The sequence below is a fragment of the Canis aureus genome, chromosome 14 (genome assembly GCF_053574225.1).
Source record: "Canis aureus isolate CA01 chromosome 14, VMU_Caureus_v.1.0, whole genome shotgun sequence".
NCBI lineage: Eukaryota > Metazoa > Chordata > Mammalia > Carnivora > Canidae > Canis > Canis aureus.
Genome location: NC_135624.1, coordinates 62,650,821 through 62,670,250, shown reverse-complemented (window position 1 = coordinate 62,670,250; position 19,430 = coordinate 62,650,821). Strand labels below are relative to the sequence as shown.

Sequence of the window (19,430 nt, the reverse complement as noted above, 5' to 3'; positions counted from 1 at the left end):
AACTCAGGTCATGATCTCAGGGTTGTGAGCTTGAGCCCTGAGTCTGGCTCCACACTGGGCATGGAGATTGAGCTTCCTTAAGATTCCCTTTCTCCCTCTCTCTCTGATCCCTCTCAAAATATTTATGTGTATATTAAACTCTTAGAAAGCCATAAGGAGACATACAACACAATTAAAAATGAAGCGAAGCAGAAACCTCAACAAAGAAGATACACAGTTGGCAAACAAATATGTAAAAAGATGCTCCATATCATGTGTCATGAGGTGAATGCAAATTAAAATAATGATACAGCACTACACATCTGTTAGAGTGGCCAAAATGCAGAATAGTGACAAATACCAAAATCTGGCCAGTTGTGGAACAGGAATTCTCATTTATTGCTAGTGGGAATGCAAAATGCTATAGCCACTTTGGAAGACATTTTGATGGTTTCTTACAAAACTGAGCATACTCTTACCATACTGTCATACTCCTTGGCATGTACCCAAATAAGCTGAAAACTTTTGTCTGTACAAAAATGAGGCATGGATATTTATAGCAGCTTTATTCATATTTGTCCAAACATGGAAACAACCAAGCTGTTCTCCAGTAGGTGAATGGAGAAACGGGTAGATCTAGATAATTAAATGTTATTCAATACTAAAAAGAAATGAGCTATCACGCCAGAAAAAGACATTGAGAATCCTAAAATGCATATTACTAGGTCAAAGAATGCCACCTTAAAGGATAAATACTGTAGAAGTCCAACTATATGACATTGTGGAAAGGCAAAACTAAGGAGACAATAAACCATCAGTGTTTTCTAGGAGTGGGAGGGGGTGGGGGAAGAGGGATGAAAAGGGAGAACACAGAGGACTTTTAGGGCAAGGGTAAATACTCTGTTATCAGAATGATGGATAGTCAGATAGATATCATCCTACCTGTGTCTAGACTCACAGAACAAACAATATCAAGAGTGAACTATAATGTAAACTATGGACTTTATGATTAGAATGTGCCAGTGTAAGTTCATTTCTTATACCTGAAGTACCACTATGTTTGCGGATATTACTAACAGAGAGTCTATGCATGCGTGAAGGTGAGGACATGTGAAAAAGTTCCGCCTTGGGGCACCTGGGTAGCCCAGTGGGGAGTGTCTGTCTGCCTTTGTCTCAGGTCATGATCTCGGGATCCAGGGATTCAGTCCCGCATCAGACTCCCCGCGCGGAGCCTGCTTCTCCCTCTGCCTGTGTCTCTGCCTCTCTCTGAGTCCCTATGAATAAATAAATATTTATTCTTATTTATTTATTTATTCTCCTGGTCTCAATTTTACTGTGATCCAGAAACTGCTCTAAATAAGTAAAGTATTACTTTTTTTAAACAGTGATTCAGATATAATATTTTTCCTCACATGTCTTCAAAGAGAAAATAATAATCTTAGCCTAGAAAAGCTGTCTCTAGGTATCAACCCAGCTAATATGACTTACCTCTGAGAGACTGGTAACTGTCCACTGAAATTCCCTCCTATCTATCTTGCTTATAGTAAGACATTTTGCTATAAATTCAGGCTCTTTGAAATTAAAAGCCACCTTAGTAGACTCATCATGTAGGTTTATAATAATCCATTCAAACATTAGCAGTATTTACATAGTAACTCCAATTTAATAGCTCATTTATGTAATTCTGCACTGTGTTTCTAACTCAGTGTGTGTGAATCATATAATTATAGGAAGAAGTTTGATTGGTAAATTTTAATTCTATATTTTCGTTTTGTAATTCCTCAATATATCATTTAAAATGTGTTATGAAATTATATGCCAATATTTGCATGCTTTTTAATTTTATTCTCTTTACTTTTGTTTGATTCTATATTTGTAACTGTGCACCACTGCTTCAAATATAGAATTTTAGCAAATATTTAAGTTAGGTACTTCTCAAAATGTGGCCTATAAATTATATGCAATAATTTCACCTAAGGAGGCGATAATCAAGACAGGACATCACATGCGGTACAAGACCTCTAATGTACAGAAGTATTTTGACATGGAATCTGTGAAGTGATGTGTTTATCCAAACTCTGATAATTTCAAGTTGAGTGTCCTTCAGAAATTCTTCTTCATTATCAAATTAAGGCATTTGACCATATAACATCAGACATAAATTCAAACATTACAAAGTAATGACTAAAAAGAGGCTCTCCTGTCTGTGTTATATATGATCACCAATTTTGGTTATGATCTTTAGGAAAGGAAATTCTCATAAGAATTTTTATTTGGTTAGGTGGAAAACATGTTTTTTGCTTGTTTGTTTGTTTCTAAATACGGTTGATTTGGTCACTTGCAAATAATCATTCCTCCTCTCTACAGATCTTCTAAAATTCATACTTAGAATCTCCCTTTCAAAAAAACGTCTTTTAAAGGTAACACCAAAATAATTGTGTTATGTTGATGATATGTACATGTATATTTCACATTCCAAAGGGGTTTGTATTGGGTATGAATTATTCAGAGAATTCCTACTAATGAAATATTGGCAAATCAATTGTGGTGGAACGTGATGGGATTTGATTTAGGAGGATAAACAAATGCTGATGGCATTTTTAAAATATTTTATTTATTTATGAGAGACACACAGAGAGAGAGAGAGAGAGAGAAGCGAGACACAGGCAGAGGGAGAAGCAGGCTCCACGCAGGGAGCCTGATGTGGGACTCCATCCTGGGTCTCTGGGATCAGGGCCTGGGTTGAAGGTGGCACTAAACCGCTGAGCCACCAGGGCTGCTCCTGGGATTCTTTATCATTATGAGTAAAGCAGACAGGCTGGAAGTTCATTATGAGTGAACTATAACAGACTGGAAGGTAGAGATACAATACTAATTGGGAGTTAAAGATCCATTGAGAGGGAATTTGTGTTGATACAATGGGGCTAATCTATCACCTGCCATTTAACTGGAGAGAAACAATGAGTATTAAATTTATCATACATGGAGTTATGGTTAAGTTTTTTATTGAATTTGTTTTTGTGAAAGTACACTTGCACATTACTTTCCCTACCCAAATATCCTTGACCCACCTTCCTTCTCATCTCTCATCCTTCTCTTTCTTACCTTCTCTCCTCCCTCCCGCTCTCCCTCTCTTCTTCTGTCTCCCCTCCTTCCTCCCTCTCTCCACCTCTTTCCCTCTCTTTTCCTGTCTTCCTTCCTTTTCTTTCTCTTTCCCTCCTTATCATTTTAATTTTCCCTTCCTTTTAACATCCCGATGTGATAAATAATCTAGGAGACAGATTTATCTTTTTCCTTAATAACTTGTCAGTAAATTAGTGTAGATTGTATTCCAACAAACATAAATACGGATAACCTTCACTCGACTTTTTTTTTTTTTTCCTCCAGGAAGACCCACTACATTATGTGAGATTATGGGGAAAGCAGAAATTTGGCTAATACGGACATATTGGGATTTTGAATTTCCTCGCCCATACTTACCCAATTTTGAGTTTGTAGGAGGGTTGCATTGTAAACCTGCCAAACCATTACCTAAGGTAGGTCTATTACATTGGAGGATTTCTTTCGTATCTTATGATATATAATGCTGAGTTTTCTTTAAAGTATACTTCCTTGATAACAGACATATGCTGTTTTCTGCTCCAAGTCTACTTTGTAAGTCATAAAGTTCTCTCATGACTGATAATTACCTTTTTGGACTTCACTTTGATATTTTGGCTGAAGAAAAGCAATTCAAGGGGCAAGTTAAGATATCAGTGTGTCTACAGTTTGGGTACTGAATTGAAGTAACAGGAAGCTAGGGACTTGAAAATTCCCCAGAAGATTGCAATAGTCTTCCTAACACACATGATGGAGTTACGAATTGGGACTGTTAATGACGGGTAGAGTGATAATGATTTTATGAGAACCCTCAGGTAGATTCCAGAATTTTGTAAGTAGGAAGAAAATGTTGACAGAAGACGTGAACTCAGGTAGCACTTACTGGATAAAAGCGATCATTACCAAGATAAAAAAGAATTCATGGAAAAAACTTTTTTTGCGATAATAATGATGAATTTATTTTGGACCTATTAACTTTAAAGAACCAAAAGAGTATTCAGGTGGATACTTAGAGGAATCATTTGGATAATATAAGGTCTAGGTTTTAGTAGAGAGCATCAGAAACGGATTAGGAGTCATCAAAATAAAGAAGTCACAGAACTAAGAGACCTAAACACTGAATTCATTCTTTTTTTAATATTTATTTGTTCATGGGAAACCCACAGAGAGAGGCAGAGACATAGGCAGAGAAAGAAGCAGGCTCCCTACAGGGAACCCGATGCAGGACTCAATCCCAGGGCTCCGTGATCACCTGAGCCAAAGGTAAATTCTCAACCAATGAGCCACACAGGTGCCCCCAAACTGAATTCATTCTTTAAGACCATGATGTCAGGTTTTTCTGAAATGAAAGGAAAATTGTATACCACAACCTAAATAAATAAATAAATGTGGACAGTCAAAAATGCTGGAAGAAGACTATATGAGAATAGAGAATAATAGATAAGCATGATAAAAGTATTGTATTTAGCAATCTTTATCAATAACTACCTTTATCAAGGAATTGAGGAGGTAGAGACTCATTTGCCTAGGATGTAGGTGAGTGAACATAATCTCTGTAGAAGACTGAGTTGAATAGTATTAGCAGGAGAGTTCTTGATTTCTGTTTCGGGTAAGATATACATTTAAGTTTCAATTTTATTTTAGGATTTTGAATATGCTTTTCTTACCAGTCAAGTTATAGCTACATGTAAGCTCAATTGAGTATTATTATAGCAGATAGTAAACCAATATGAAGAGAAAGTATGGAAAGAGACAGGACATATTCCTTGGCTCACAAGATATATTATATTTATATCATTACATATTATATTTATAATATATTATATTATATACACACTATTATATTCATCATGCCATTCTTACTTTTCATACACACAATTTCAAAAACAACTCAGACATGTTTTATAAGTGAGGGGATTATTCCATTTCAAACCCAATTATTAATACAAACATTTGGGCAATAAGAACACCATCATACCTTATATCTCTGATGAAAAAATTGTGCCAGGGACTGCATACACAGAAAAGAAGCAATGGGGATCCCTGGGGGCTCAGTGGCTTGGTGCCTGCCTTTGGCCCAGGGAATGATCCTGGAGTCCCGGGATCAAGTCCCACGTCAGGCTCCCTGCATGGAGCCTGCTTCTCCCTCCGCCTGTGTCTCTGCCTCTCTCTCTGTGTGTGTCTCTTATGAATAAATAAATAAAATCTTTAAAAATAAATAATAAATAAATAAATAAATAAATAAATACTGTATTGCTATATGTGTCAATTCTAAAACAAATTCATTTTTAGTCCAATTCATCAGGCAAAGAATAAACATGAGAAAAATATCCTGAAGGCCTAACAGAGAGTTGGATTGATTTATTAATAATCTAACGCATGTAAACTGACCTGCACATTTTAAAAGTCTAGTTAGGACCCTTTTTTGGGTTTCCTTACATGGAATATTTTTGAGTTTGCAAATATCCCTGCTGGTTCATAAAATTAAGCCTTGAATATAAGAGTTCCATGAGCCATGGGAAGAGATGTCTCTTATTGCCTATTCACTTTGTATAATGGTTCAGTTTTATGCCTTTATTTGTAATCACTCATTAGATATTTAAGTCATAGTTTTCAGAAACTTATTTCCTCTTAAAGATGTTAGATGGTTCTTTGTGGCAAAAAGTAGAACCAGTCTAACATCTCGGATACTTCTCATGACTGTCTTATTTTAGAAGTATAAGTGAAATCTTTTTCCCCTGTGATCCTGCACATTTGTAATAAAGATAATTTTATCACTGTAGGAAATGGAAGAATTTGTCCAAAGTTCAGGTGAAGATGGTGTTGTGGTGTTTTCTCTGGGGTCAATGGTCAAAAATCTCACAGATGAAAAGGCCAATCTCATTGCCTCGGCTCTTGCCCAGATTCCACAGAAGGTCAGTACAACTTTGGGGCCTGGTGGATAGCCACTCTGCCAATTGGAGAGAAAGTGTGATGAATAGGACTCTTCCTAGATAAACTCTGAAACACTGAGTGTAACTGATACCACCTTCAGGTAAAAATTTCTTAAAACATTAAATAGTATATTGGGGCACATTTAATCATTTTCTGAGTAAGTCTCTGAATTACTATGGAAATACATCTGTTCATACAATCATTTATTTTCAGTGAAATAGAGATGACAATGTTAAGATCCCCAAAGTCTTTTACTATGTGAAATCTTATGACCTGCACTGACCATTCCCCCAAAGTGTCAAGTATGTTAGTGCCAAGGTCCAGGAATTATGCTCAAGGATATACTTTATATTTTGAGGTTTTACTGAGACTATATCAATATCTAGTTGGTTTAAAAGTGGAAGCCTAATCTTTCTAACTTGAAATTTCTACAGTTAAAAACAGTTAAAAATCCTAATATTATTATCAAACAATATATATTTTCTGATTTATTATATTCAATTAACTTGAAGTTTGTTGTCATTGTAGTTCTAGATTTCTACTCTTTATAGATTCCTCTTCATGAAATACCCTAGGACTTTTTATGTTTGTATATTAGTTAAAATATATAAACCTCCATAATGGTAAGCTTTACTAATTAGGGCTGTTAAGTCTTTGGTATTTATTTCTGCACTTTTTGCCACCCAAGGATGTGGAGAAAAATGCACTCTTTTGCATGGCTGGCAGGAATGCAAACTGGAACAGTCAATCTGGAAAACAGTATAGAGGTTCCTCAAAAAGTTAAAAATAGAACTATGCTATGATCCAATAATCATGCTACCGGGTATTTACCAAAAGAATGCCAAAAGACTAATTCAAAGGGGTACACATCCCCGATGTTTATAGCAGCTTTACAATGGAAGCAACCCAAGTGTCCATGGACAGATGAATGGATAAAGACATGGTATTATTTAAGTGATGAATCACTCAATTATACTCCTGCAACCAACATCACACTGTATGTTAACTAACTAAATGTAAATAAAAATTGGAAAAGAAAAAGATGTGTTATACATATACAATGGAATATTTTTTTCAGCCATACAAAAGAATGAAATCTGGCCCTTCGTAAAGACATGGAAGGAGCTAGAGAATATAATGCTAAGCAAAATAAGTCAAAGAAAGACAAATACCATATGATTTCACTTGTATGTGGAATTTAAGAAACAAAACCAATGAATATGGGGAAAAGAGGGAGAGACAGAGAAACCAAGAAACAATCTCTTTTTTTTTTTAAAGATTGTATTTATTTATACACACAGAAAGAGAGGCAGAGACACAGGCAGAGGGAGAAACAGCCCCCATGCAGGGAACCCAACGTGGGACTTGATCTCGGGTCTCCTGGATCACGCCCTGGACAGAAGGCGACGCTAAACCGCTGAGCCCCCCGGCTGCCCTGACTCTTAATTAAAGGGAACAAACTGATGGTTGCTAGAGGAAATGTGGGTGGGTGGATGAGTTCAATAGGCAGTGGGGATTAAGGCTTGCACTTGCCATTATGACTACTGGATGAAGTATTGAATTGTTGAATAAACTAAAAACTTGAAAAAAACAGTTCACTACCTGGGATTCCTGAGGGGCCCAGTGGTTTAGCGCCACCTTCAGCCCAGGGCGTGATCCTGGAGTCTAGGGATCGAGTCCCATGTCGGGCTCCGTGCATGGAGCCTGCTTCTCCCTCTGGCTGTCTCTCTCTCTCTCTCTCTCTCTCATAAATAAATAATAAAAAATAAATAAAAATAAATTCATTTATAATATTTAATCTGAACTTAGTTTTTACAGAGCTCCTCGTCCTGCAAAAGTATGTGACAAAAGGTTAACATCCTAACAAGATATTTCATTAAATAGTGAAATAAAGCAAACCTCCAGCTCTTCCTCCCTCAAACACTACAGAAGAGGAGAGAGAGAGACAGAGAGAGAGAGAGGAAGGAAGGAAGGAAGGAAGGAAGGAAGGAAGGAAGGAAGGAAGAGGGATGGAAGGAAGAAGAGAGGGAAGCAGGGAAGAAGCATACACTCATTCAACAAGCATACAATAAACACTTAAAGCTAAGTATATTTTTGGAAAACATGTTTGAAACATGAGAGTTAAGATGGCCTTATGACATTAATAAATTACCAGTTTTCATGTTCATTTCAATGCTATTTAAAAACTCCCATGCTCTGATTAAACTAGTCTTTTTATTTTTTTAATATCTCTTCACTTATAATGTCACACCTCAAAACTTTTAAGTGAGAAATGCAAAAATGATGAAACTATACTTAATAAACTATTAGTACAAGCCCCTTTGACAGGGTTAATGTAAACAGTCCTCCTATATCTCTGTGTTTGCAAACGACCCCTTATGTCCACTTCTCTCACTATCACATAAAGTAGTGGTGGGCTACCTAACTTACAAATAATTCTACAGCCCTAAGATGCCTTCACTGTGCGTTTTTACTTGCAAAATTAAAGCACTGTCTTTGACAGGTTTTATGGAGATACAAAGGAAACAAACCAGCCACGTTGGGAACCAATACTCGGCTCTATGACTGGATACCCCAGAATGATCTTCTTGGTAAGACTGAGGGGAAGAAAACCTGTACAGTTGGATAATGGGCAAGTAAAGTGGCTGTTTAGCAGCAAATACATTCAATGAATATTTAATAGATAAAATGTCACGTTTTAGGCTAAAATCAAAAACACACAAAACGAAAAATGTTGCTGAAGATGTGAAGAAAAAGGACCTCTCTTGCACTGCTGGTGGGAATGCAAACTGGTGCAGCCACTCTGGAACACAGTATGGAGGTTCCTCAAAAAGTAAAAAATAGGACTACCCCATGATCCAGTGATCACACTACTGGAGGTTTACCCAAAGAATACAAAAGAACAAATTCAAAGAGATACATGCACCCCTATATTTATAGCAGCATTATTTACAATAGCCAAGATATGAAAGCAGCTTAAGTGCCCATCGATTGCTGAATGGATAAAGAAGAAGTGGTATGTGAATACAATGGACTATTGTTCAGTTTTAAAAAGAATGAAACCTTGCCATATGCAAGGATATGGATAGAGTGGGGAGTATAGTGCTAAGAGAAATAATTAAGTCAGAGAAAGGTAGATACCATATGATTTCATTCACATGAGGAATTTAAGGAACAATAACAACAACAGAAGAAGAAATGAGCAAAGGAAAAGTAAAAAAGAGAGGGAGACAAACCAAGAAATAGACTCTTAACTATAGGGAACAAACTGCTGGTCCCCAGAGGGGAATTGATTGGACGGGGCAAGGATAAATAGGTGATGAGGACTAGGGAGTGCACTTGTTGTGGTGTATGGAGGTGTTGAATCACTATATTGTACACCCCAAACTAATACAACATTGTATGTTAACTGCACTGGAATCTAAAACAAAATTTAATAAATAAATAAATAAATAAATAAATAAATAAATAAATAAATCAAGCTAGAAAAAGAAAATCAAATGTCACATTTTACTTGCCATCTTAAAGCAGAAATAATTCAAGAATTGGCAGTTCATTTTAGAGAGTCGGTGCTTTCTTCGATTCACAAAAGAGCATCTTCAGTTGAGACTCCCATCACTCTTCAAGTTTCAGTCTCAGTTCAGGTATTTCCTCCTCAGTAAAGTCTTTGCAGACAATGCAGAGGGAACTACTGCCTCCTTTCCTGGGATCATAGTTTTCTGAGATAGGCATAGCCCAGGCGCTCTTGGCTTTTGTAGAAAACTGCTGCTCTCTTCATTGAGTTACCCCTGTAGTCTTTTCCCTCTCTCTCCAATTCTGTTAACCCATGACAATGAAATCCTCATCCACTTCTCACCCAATTCCAAACTAGGTCATCCCAAAACAAAAGCTTTTATCACTCACGGTGGAACCAATGGGATCTATGAAGCTATTTATCATGGGGTTCCTATGGTGGGAGTGCCTATGTTTGCTGATCAGCCTGACAACATCGCTCACATGAAGGCCAAAGGAGCAGCTGTCGAGGTGAACATCAACACAATGACCAGTGCAGATCTGCTCCATGCCCTGAGAACAGTCATTAATGAACCTTCGTAAGTACGACTGCTTTAAAGGCCTACCGTGGATTAGGCTGCCCATCACACCTGGACACATTCAGCGTTTCATGCCTTGTAACTGATTTATTTCAAATAACAATCATAACATGACCAATATCAAAACCACTTTATTTTTTCATTTTCTAAACACTAAGTGATTTGCTGAAAATGGGGTAAAAGACTAATGCTTCAAATATTTTATTAATATTTTTTTCAGAATGAATCATTAAATGATGATGTGAGTTCTCATATTTTGAACAATATGCTTGTTTGTATAAACACACATACATATGCTTATTTAAATATTATAACCATTAACTAAGTACCAAATTGGAAGTGATAATTAACTCTATCATTCAAAAGTAACCATCATTAACACTTACAATACCATTGATCAATATATGCATATACACAGGGAGGAGAGATACTGAGTAGGTAATAATTTTATAAATATTGTTTATTACTATGATTATATATATATATAATCAAATCTTCTTTGATGAAATATGTATATATAATCTCAAGTGAAGGAAAGGAGAAAATGTGAGTGGGAAATAACAGAGAGGGAGACAGAACATGAGAGACTCCTAACTCTGGGAAATGAACAAGGGGTGGTAGAAAGGGAGGTGGGCGGGGGGTGGTGGTGACTGGGTGATGGGCACTGAGGGGGGCACTTAATGGGATGAGCACTGGGTGTTATTCTATATGTTGGCAAATTGAACACCAATAAATAATAAATTAAAAAAATAAAAAAAAATAATCTCAAGTGAAAAGCTGTATATATATTACTAACATTTCAACCCGATTGGAGAATATTCTTTCTCACCACACACAAAAATGAACATAAGTGAATTATCCTCTCCTACTGCATCTAGCATACCGTGTTCACTGGTGAATAATAACCACATTTCTCCTTCTCCAATCCCAACAATATGTAAATCACACTAGGACATCTCTTCCCAAGTCATTTATCTTCTACCATCTTCACATCATCTGGTCGAAACTTTTATCTCTAACACAAAACCCAAAGGAAATATACTAATTCTGGCTCATCAACCAAGAAATGGTTGGTCATGATATTACTTGCCTTTCAAATACATACTTCTATCGATTTTTGTTTGAGAGATTAGAGTTGTCAACTCCATATAACTATTGCTACTGTCATGCCACATGATTAGGGGGGTTTAATTCTAGCAAGATATTTCTATTTATCTAAAAAACTCAAAGTCCATGTCCTTGCCATTTCCCAAATTATCCCAGTATCTTTACCAACCTTGATATTGTCAATAGAGACACTGTCCTTTGCATCATAGAGACACAACTGTGTGCACTGGAGGAATTATCACAGTGCCAGGGTCTTAGACACTGCAGAAATTGTTTATGAATGTTGATTATCAGCTTGTCTATAATCATGATTATATATAGCCAGATATTAGAGACCATGCTTGTGAACCTACTTATGGGAGTTTCCCCACTATATTGGGTTACTCCCAGTCTTGGTTTTGGAACAACCCTGGAAACTATACTTTACGCAATCTCAAAATTCCTCCTTGGAGAAATTAGGACATACATTTGCAATAAACTTAGTCCATTTTTTTGTGTTTGCATTTCATCACATTCTGTTAAGAATATATTTCATCTACATATTCCCTTCCTGACTCTTAAGATGCTATACAACCAACAAAGTTTATGTCTCAGCAAGAATGAATTTTTTTTCTCTGTGTATCTATGGCCTTTGGCTTACATAACCTATAACGTGTATCACATGTTACCTGTAATGAAAACAGAAACGCTCTAATTTCTATATTTTTGCCTGCCAGTTATAAAGAGAATGCTACAAGATTATCGAGGATTCACCATGATCAACCTGTAAAGCCCCTGGACCGAGCAGTCTTCTGGATTGAGTTTGTCATGCGCCACAAAGGAGCCAAGCACCTGCGGCCAGCCTCCCATGACCTCACCTGGTTCCAGTACCACTCCTTGGATGTGATTGGATTCCTGCTGGCCTGTGTGGCGACTGCTATATTCTTGGTCACAAAATGTTGTTTGTTTTCTTGTCGAAAATTTAATAAAGCAGGAAAGAAGAAAAAGAGGGAGTAGATCTTTCTAAGCTGGGAAGAGGCCTTAATGGGCAATCCCGTTCAGTCTAACCACCGTGACCTTAATGAAAACACAGTATCTCCATCTCATTTTCAAAATTCCCGTTCTTCTGCTCTAGCCTAGAGGTAAAGCCTAAAATTCAACATGATCATTAACTAGTGAACATGCCCCAGTATTCCTTTGTCTTTTCCCAGGTGACTTTACCCTTTCCTCTCATTTTCCTGGCACAAGGATACTAATAATTTTATTATCCTTTTAGTCAAAATATCATTATTTTTCATTATGCTTAACCTTAAGAGTATGCTGACTGACCACATGCTGAATCCTGAGGAACTCACAAAGTTTCTTTTTCATAAAAATAAGGACTTCTGCTTGCCCAAAGTTGCTGGGGTCAGAGCCTAAATTGATAAGTACTGTAACGGTGCATCATACTAGAGAAGGTCTGCAAATCCCTATTTCATACATAGATAATCATGGCCTTTGCTCCTGCCTATAATCAACAAGTACTCCTGTGTACCTATTTTTGAAACAAGGGTATGGGGACTGCCCTCAAACAAAAGAGATTAATTGAGTCATTATTTTTCCTCAGGGACAGAGAATGTCAGCAGTATGTTAAAGGTGAATAGGTCATCTATTGAGGAAATTATTAAGAAATATGGAAAAAAATTAGTACTTTTGTGAGATGTTTAATTAACAATACAAGTAATAACATTAACTTTAAATGTCAATTTATTATATTGTAAAATCACTAATGCTCATAGTCTGTAATCAGTCTTTATAATCAAAGATTTAGTTCCCTAGCAAAAACAAATATTTACTTGGAATGTAAGACCATCATATTATTTTTCAGTCTGTATATCTTACAAATTTAAATGTATCAATTAAATATTATGTCAAGGATGTAAGATATTAGCAGACCTGCTTGACTAAGAGTATGTTTTAGTAAATACTTATGACACAAAACACTAATTAAAATTCATATTTGAATCAGCTTTGCATTAATTTAACAAATAAAGACTGCACTTTCTTTATCCCTTATACACTTAATGACATATTCTAATTAAAGTTTTAATTTCAATAGTTGATGTATAATTGAGGTGATAAATTACAGCCGTTGGCTTACTGAAATTTTTGAAATTCATATTTATTTCAATATGGCATATTGAAAATTACTTCCAATTTAAAAATAAATGCATGATATGTGGTATATAGGAGTATGTGTTTCTTTTGAATATGTACATTCCTGAAAATGCAAATAAATTCTTAAATCTTTTTGTGAAGGCTAAAGATGTATTTCTTAAATGCTAGTATTTTTATTTTTATTTATTTTATTTTTTTTTAATGCTAGTATTTTTAAAGGTGGTTCATGTTGATGTGTTTTGACTTTTACAATTTGATTATGTCCTGAGAGGAGCTCTTTATGCTTGCTCCATGCAGTTTATTCCTATTGGAATATAGCAAGCGGCTTAAGATCCAAGAGAGATGGGGTAGCCATTCATGGTGTTGAGCACCACCCAATTCAGGCACCCATTTGGTTTCTGAGAGTGGCCACCCACAACATAGAGATTTGTTTCTTCTCAATAGCCACTGTTCACCTGCTTTCTCCTCTCCTGCTGACTACCTGCTGATTTCTTCCTTTGCCTAAATAACATCCAAAGGCAGCAGGCAAAAATTCCTGAGTGATACCACTGCATTAGTTGGTCTAACTGCAGCATATATATATATATTTTTTTATTTTTTTTTATTTTTTATGTATTTATGATAGTCACAGAGAGAGAGAGAGAGGCAGAGACACAGGCAGAGGGAGAAGCAGGCTCCATGCACTGGGAGCCCGACGTGGGATTCGATCCTGGGTCTCCAGGATCGCGCCCTGGGCCAAAGGCAGGCGCCAAACCTCTGCGCCACCCAGGGATCCCTATTTGGATAATAAACAGATAAAAAATAACACATACATACATATACAGTGAGAATGGACTTTCCTTAACAGTCACTCAAAAAACTGCTCAGATGAGGAAACACTCATCCCTAAAGAGCAGAAACCAATTCCCATTAGCTGGAGCACAGACACACAGCTCTTACATTTCAGGCCTTGGAGCTATTCAGGAGGCGGCAGCTAATACTTTTACTTATTTTGTTCAATAACCTTCCCTGTTTCCCTTAAGCCTCAGGGAGCATCTCCTCTGGTTAGGGTTCTTTACCTGATAGGATGATCCAAAACTTCATCCACTCCAAATAAATGTCAGTAGCCTAATTAATCTTCAGTATTTTGAATTCATGATCACAGCCAAGAGAGTAATGCCTTCTTTGAACGAATTCTGAAGCAGAGGATCTCAAACTTATCAAGCTCAAAGTAATTCACAGTTAATAATCTAATAAGAATCTGACATCCTGGCTATATTCTTGGGTGGAATCCTTCCTTCCATGATAAATGTAACCTCCAAACTGCCTGACTCCAAGTGGTAATAATGAAAAACAAACCTGTCTAGGGCAATAGTGAGGCATACTTGTTAGGGGACTCATTCTCCCTTTCAACGCCTTGAGATCTGAACCCATGTTTTCAAACGAAAATACAGAAGGCATATATATGAGGTTATGCTCTGACCCATACACTGCATATTTAAGACAGCCTCTAAAATATATACGGGTGTTATTCTGTATGTTGGTAAATTGAACACCAATAAAAAATTAATTTATTAAAAATAAAATAAAATAAAATATATAGGATATTGTCTCCCAGCTAAAACCCTGAAAAACTCTCATTAGTTAAGGAAGAATTTGGTAAAACTCAGTAAACTCCATGAATATTAGGCTTTGTTGAATTTCCTTAATTGGTTATACACGATGTTGACATCAACACCAAGATATTCCTTTAGGGTTCATGTGCATAGTTGGTTATCTGGCAGAAATAATACAGAGAAGGGGAGGGGGAAAATCTGTCATTTGGAAATTTTTTTTTAATAATTATTTTTTGCTTTATTCTGTTCATACGTGACAGCCCCAAACCCAACACGTGGTTTTTCTCTTTTGACTTTACTACTCTGCCACTACCTAGGTCAACAGTCTTCCTCCCAGTAGTATATATGGTTTGATCCTCATCACGTGGGTATAACACAGGTCCTCAGAGGTCAGGGCTCTCCAGCACCAGGACCTCCGTCATCTCCTTTGACTGTACTCTCGGTGCTGGGGCTCTGCCCAGGTCCTGTCACCCCTGAGGTGTCCTTAGGCCAGAAACACCAAGCAGGCTACATGTTCTGTGCCAACTCTGAATAAACGTGGGGATTGCTTAGAGCCTAGGGTTGAGGGTAGTGAGGCAGGCTGTGTCTGGGCCCATTACAAAGGGATGCTGTGCTTGATTAACGAAGTCTGCCACGGGGATACCCTCTAGACATGTCTGGAATGGGGACCCTAGGGGGAGAGACTGCGTGCGGGCCACAGGCTGCTCAGACAGGGACAAGGTATGCACTACATCCCTGCATTTGGCGGTTGTTCTGCTTCCCAGGCTGCATTGTCTCACACACCAGGTGGCTGAGGAGGCATTCTGAAGGCCATGAAGGTTTAAGTGGATTCCCTAGGCTCTGGAAGGAAGAGAATAAGCCCCAAGCTAAAGGGTGCTTGGGAGGACAGCTCACGCAGGCCCCGCAGGCCCCGTGGGGTCTGTAAGCTCAGGCTGTGCTGGCATTAGCTCCTTATCCACTGGAGTCCATGCTGGCATTAACTCCTTAGCCTCTGGAGTCCGTTTCTTCCGGGTAAAGACAGCTCCTGGATGACTGTCGGAATGAGATGCAACTGGGGCGTAAAGGCACTTTTCTGTATGTGACACAGAAATAACCTTAATCTCTAAATAAACCTGTACAAAATTTCCAGTCCAAACTAAAAAAGTTTACCTTCTATGCTACCAACAAACTGAAATGGAGTAAAAGAACAGTCTTAGTTTAATCAAGTTCCAGCAAGAGGGCACGCTGCTTTGGAAAGCATCTGTCCCAGCAGAAAACGCAAGGGTGTGTGTAAAATAATGTTTCTAGAAAATACCAAAGGCACCAAACAGAACCTTAACGTTGCCTTCCAATTCCCCTCGATGCCACTGCATACCCTGGGTGGGGAGGCTACTTCGTCCAGCTGACTGTGGGGATGTCATAATGCTCCGTAAGGGTGTCCAGGTGTCTGTTGAAGTCCTCCACTCTCTGCTTGTGGGTTTTGGATGCTTTCTTCAGGATTCTTTCCATTTGCTGCTTCTCCTGCATCTTCTCGAAGGCCGCCTGGGCTGGGGTTCCCTTGTCCAGGCCGTGCTGCTAGTCCTCCTCGTTCTTTTTGCTCATTCCCATCACTTCCAGGAGTTTCGCCTTGTCTTTGTCCTTCTTTTTCTTCTTCCGCTTGGTCACACCGAGCTCTGCGACGCCTTTTAGTTTCAGGGGCCCCTTCTGAACCTGCTCATAGGCCGTCTTGATGCCTCTTGCTTTTCCGTAGGTAAACTGCCTGTCATTTGGAAATGATAACGACTTTTCTGAAGGAAAAATCATGCATCACCGACGATGGAAGGTGACCAATGCAATTTTTCTACTTTGTGGCTAGAACCCTTGAGAGTTTACCATATTGGGAAGAGGGTGGGCAAGATCTCTGCTATTAACAATCTGAGCATGTAACAGCTGGAGTATCCAAATGAGCCCTGGTGAGGTGAAGTCCATGCTGTGCATCATATTCCACCACAGTCTCCATTGTTCCTTGGTGCATGGGCCTTAAGATCAAATTCAGAAAGTCTGGAAAAAGACACCGACATTCACAGGACTGATCATCCAAACCATCTTATCATTTTTAAAAAAGATTTTATTTATTTGAGAGAGAGAGAGACAGAGAGAGAGAGCACAAGCATGGGGAGGGACAGAGGCAGAGGGAGGGGGAGAAGCAGGCTCCCTGCTCAGGAAGGCTTGAACACATAAGTCTCATGCTCTACTGACTGAGCCCTCAGGGGGCTCCATCCCAGACCCTGAGCCCTGAGCTGAGCTGAAGGCAGATGCTTAACCGGCTGAACCACTCGAGCATTCCCAAACCACCTTACTATTGTATTGAGATAGTTGTCTGTAGAACATGACTTCTGGAGGGAATTTCCACAGAATGGGAGTATCTTCATAATCCATGCAAACACCAAGAGGTTTATTCACATACTTCTACCTGAAACCTTCTTACCTACAGTGACTAATTTAATAAGAGAACTCTATGCAAATGTTCATATGCCCCTTGGCTATTCAGATTTAGGTAGATGATAATCTACCTTAATCTTCCCTCTGGTTAGTCCCAAATCCTTGACAACCCAGTCAATCCATTAGTCTTTGCCTATGAATCTATAGGTCTGTAAAGAAGGTCACCATTTTCCCCACAAAAATGGAGTGACCTGGATCTATGCTTGATATTCTACCCATTGGGAAGATTTTGCTCCACCACTGCATTTCAGAGACACCCTTGAGTGGGGCTGTAACAATGGCTACAGCCATTGAGGGATTATCCAGACAAAGGAATTACAAAATGATATTGAGGACATTATGTCTTTCTGCATCTGTCTACCGTAAACACGGCTATTCTTAATTCATTTACCAACAACAGAAATTTGGATATGTGTCCTTTAAGAGCTTCTACTAAATATTAAGTTCTCATATGGAAAAGTTCAGTGACAGGAATGTCTTCAGGGAAGAGAAAGAATTAAGGGAGACTCCAGGGTTTCCACCTTGTGAGTGTATTTGAACAGAGTCAGCTTTTACAGAAATAGGAAACAACTGGAGGAGCAACTTCTTTGAGATTAGTATACTGTGCTCTCTTTTGAATTTATTTGCTTCAAGGAGCCAAAGTGACATTTAGGTGGAGGTTTTGAGAAGTCATTTGGAAAACACAAGGTCTCAACCTCAGAAAATAGCAAGAGAAACAAACTGAGGGTCAACACATAAAGGAGACTTTATAGAAATGAGAGACCTAAACATCATTTGGTTCTTTGTGAATATGATGGTAGGTTTTTTGTTTGTTTGTTTGTTTTTTTTTTTTTTTTTTTTTAGTAAAAAGAAAGGTGTACAACACGTTTTGAGTTTTCAAAAAAAAAAAAAGAAAGAAATGTGGAATGTTAGGGATTTGGGAAGGAAACCGTTTTGAGAAAGAAAAAGATGGTTATGTTAAATAAGGTAACAATATTGTAGTTAGCTAATACTAGGGACCATGAGAGGGGCCATCTTTTGCTTGGGTTGTAGCATCTGAGTAAAATCTCTTTGAGAAACTTGCAAGGTAAAATAGTGTTCCTGGGGGGGGCTCTTGATTTCTGCTAATGGCAATACATGTATTGATGCTTGAAATTTTATTTCAAGATTCTGAATATCCTCTTCTTTCCCCCAGTGAAGTTATCATTGCAATCCAACCTCAATTGTGAGTTGCTGTTGCAGGAGTAATGAATCAATGTTTATTAGACATAAAAAGTGAGATATGACATCATGGGTCTCTAATCTCCCATTCCATGTTTTTTTTTCTACTTCCATTTTTCACACATCAATACACACAGATGTTCAGAAGCATGTACATATAACACAGAATGGTTCACGATTCTTCACAGTCGTCTCAGTGATGGAAGAGGAGAAAAATTATACTCTTCACCTCTTCCAAATTCATCTATTAATGTAAAAGCTTGTGCAGTTTGAGTACCCATCATAACTCCGGGCAAAACTTTCACTTAGTAGGGGTAGAAATTGTTTATTGAATGTGTTAAAGAAAAGGATTTACAGTGATGTACATTAATTATTAACATAGAGGGACAGATAAATGAGTACGTGAAAGATTACCCACTACATATCTTGAAACATTATCATCTACCTAAATCTGAATAGCCAAGGGGCATATGAACATTTGCATAGAGTTTTCTTATTAAATCAATCACTGTAGGAAAAAAAAATCTGAAATAGATCATATTGATCCTAGACCTGCTGTGAGTTTGCGTATGATATTTTACATAGTGACATTTCAGCCTTTTGGTTATTTAGGCAGAAATCACACTTCTTCCATTTTTACAAAACCATACATCTTTGCTCTAGTACTTTTTTTATAGTCACAGATCTAGTCAGTAAGTACAAGTTTCTTTTTTTAAAAATTTTATTTATTTTTTTCATAAGAGTCACAGAGAGAAAGGCAGAGACATAGGCAGAGGGAGAAGTGGCTCCTCATGGGGAACCCGATGCAGGACTCAAACCAGGACCCTGG

The 19,430-nt window shown here is 37.8% G+C and overlaps 1 protein-coding gene and 1 pseudogene across 4 annotated transcripts in view; one reads left to right on the top strand and one right to left on the bottom strand.

Moving 5' to 3' along the window:
* The window catches only part of LOC144283735 (UDP-glucuronosyltransferase 2A1), a 45,018-nt gene extending 31,525 nt beyond the window's left edge, over positions 1–13,493 (top strand). For 3 of the 4 annotated variants that reach the window (XM_077848236.1, XM_077848234.1, XM_077848233.1), the window contains 5 exons: positions 3,367–3,515; positions 5,862–5,993; positions 8,516–8,603; positions 9,884–10,103; positions 11,927–13,493. In XM_077848236.1, the coding sequence (XP_077704362.1) occupies positions 3,367–3,515; positions 5,862–5,993; positions 8,516–8,603; positions 9,884–10,103; positions 11,927–12,206 (869 nt within the window). In that variant the 3' untranslated portion in view covers positions 12,207–13,493. The remainder of the gene's footprint in view (positions 1–3,366; positions 3,516–5,861; positions 5,994–8,515; positions 8,604–9,883; positions 10,104–11,926) is intronic. The other variant, XM_077848235.1, reaches the window with a different exon arrangement.
* A 2,180-nt stretch (positions 13,494–15,673) lies between these two features.
* LOC144283039 (protein FAM32A pseudogene) lies at positions 15,674–16,723 on the bottom strand (annotated as a pseudogene).
* Between the last annotated feature and the right edge of the window lie 2,707 nt (positions 16,724–19,430).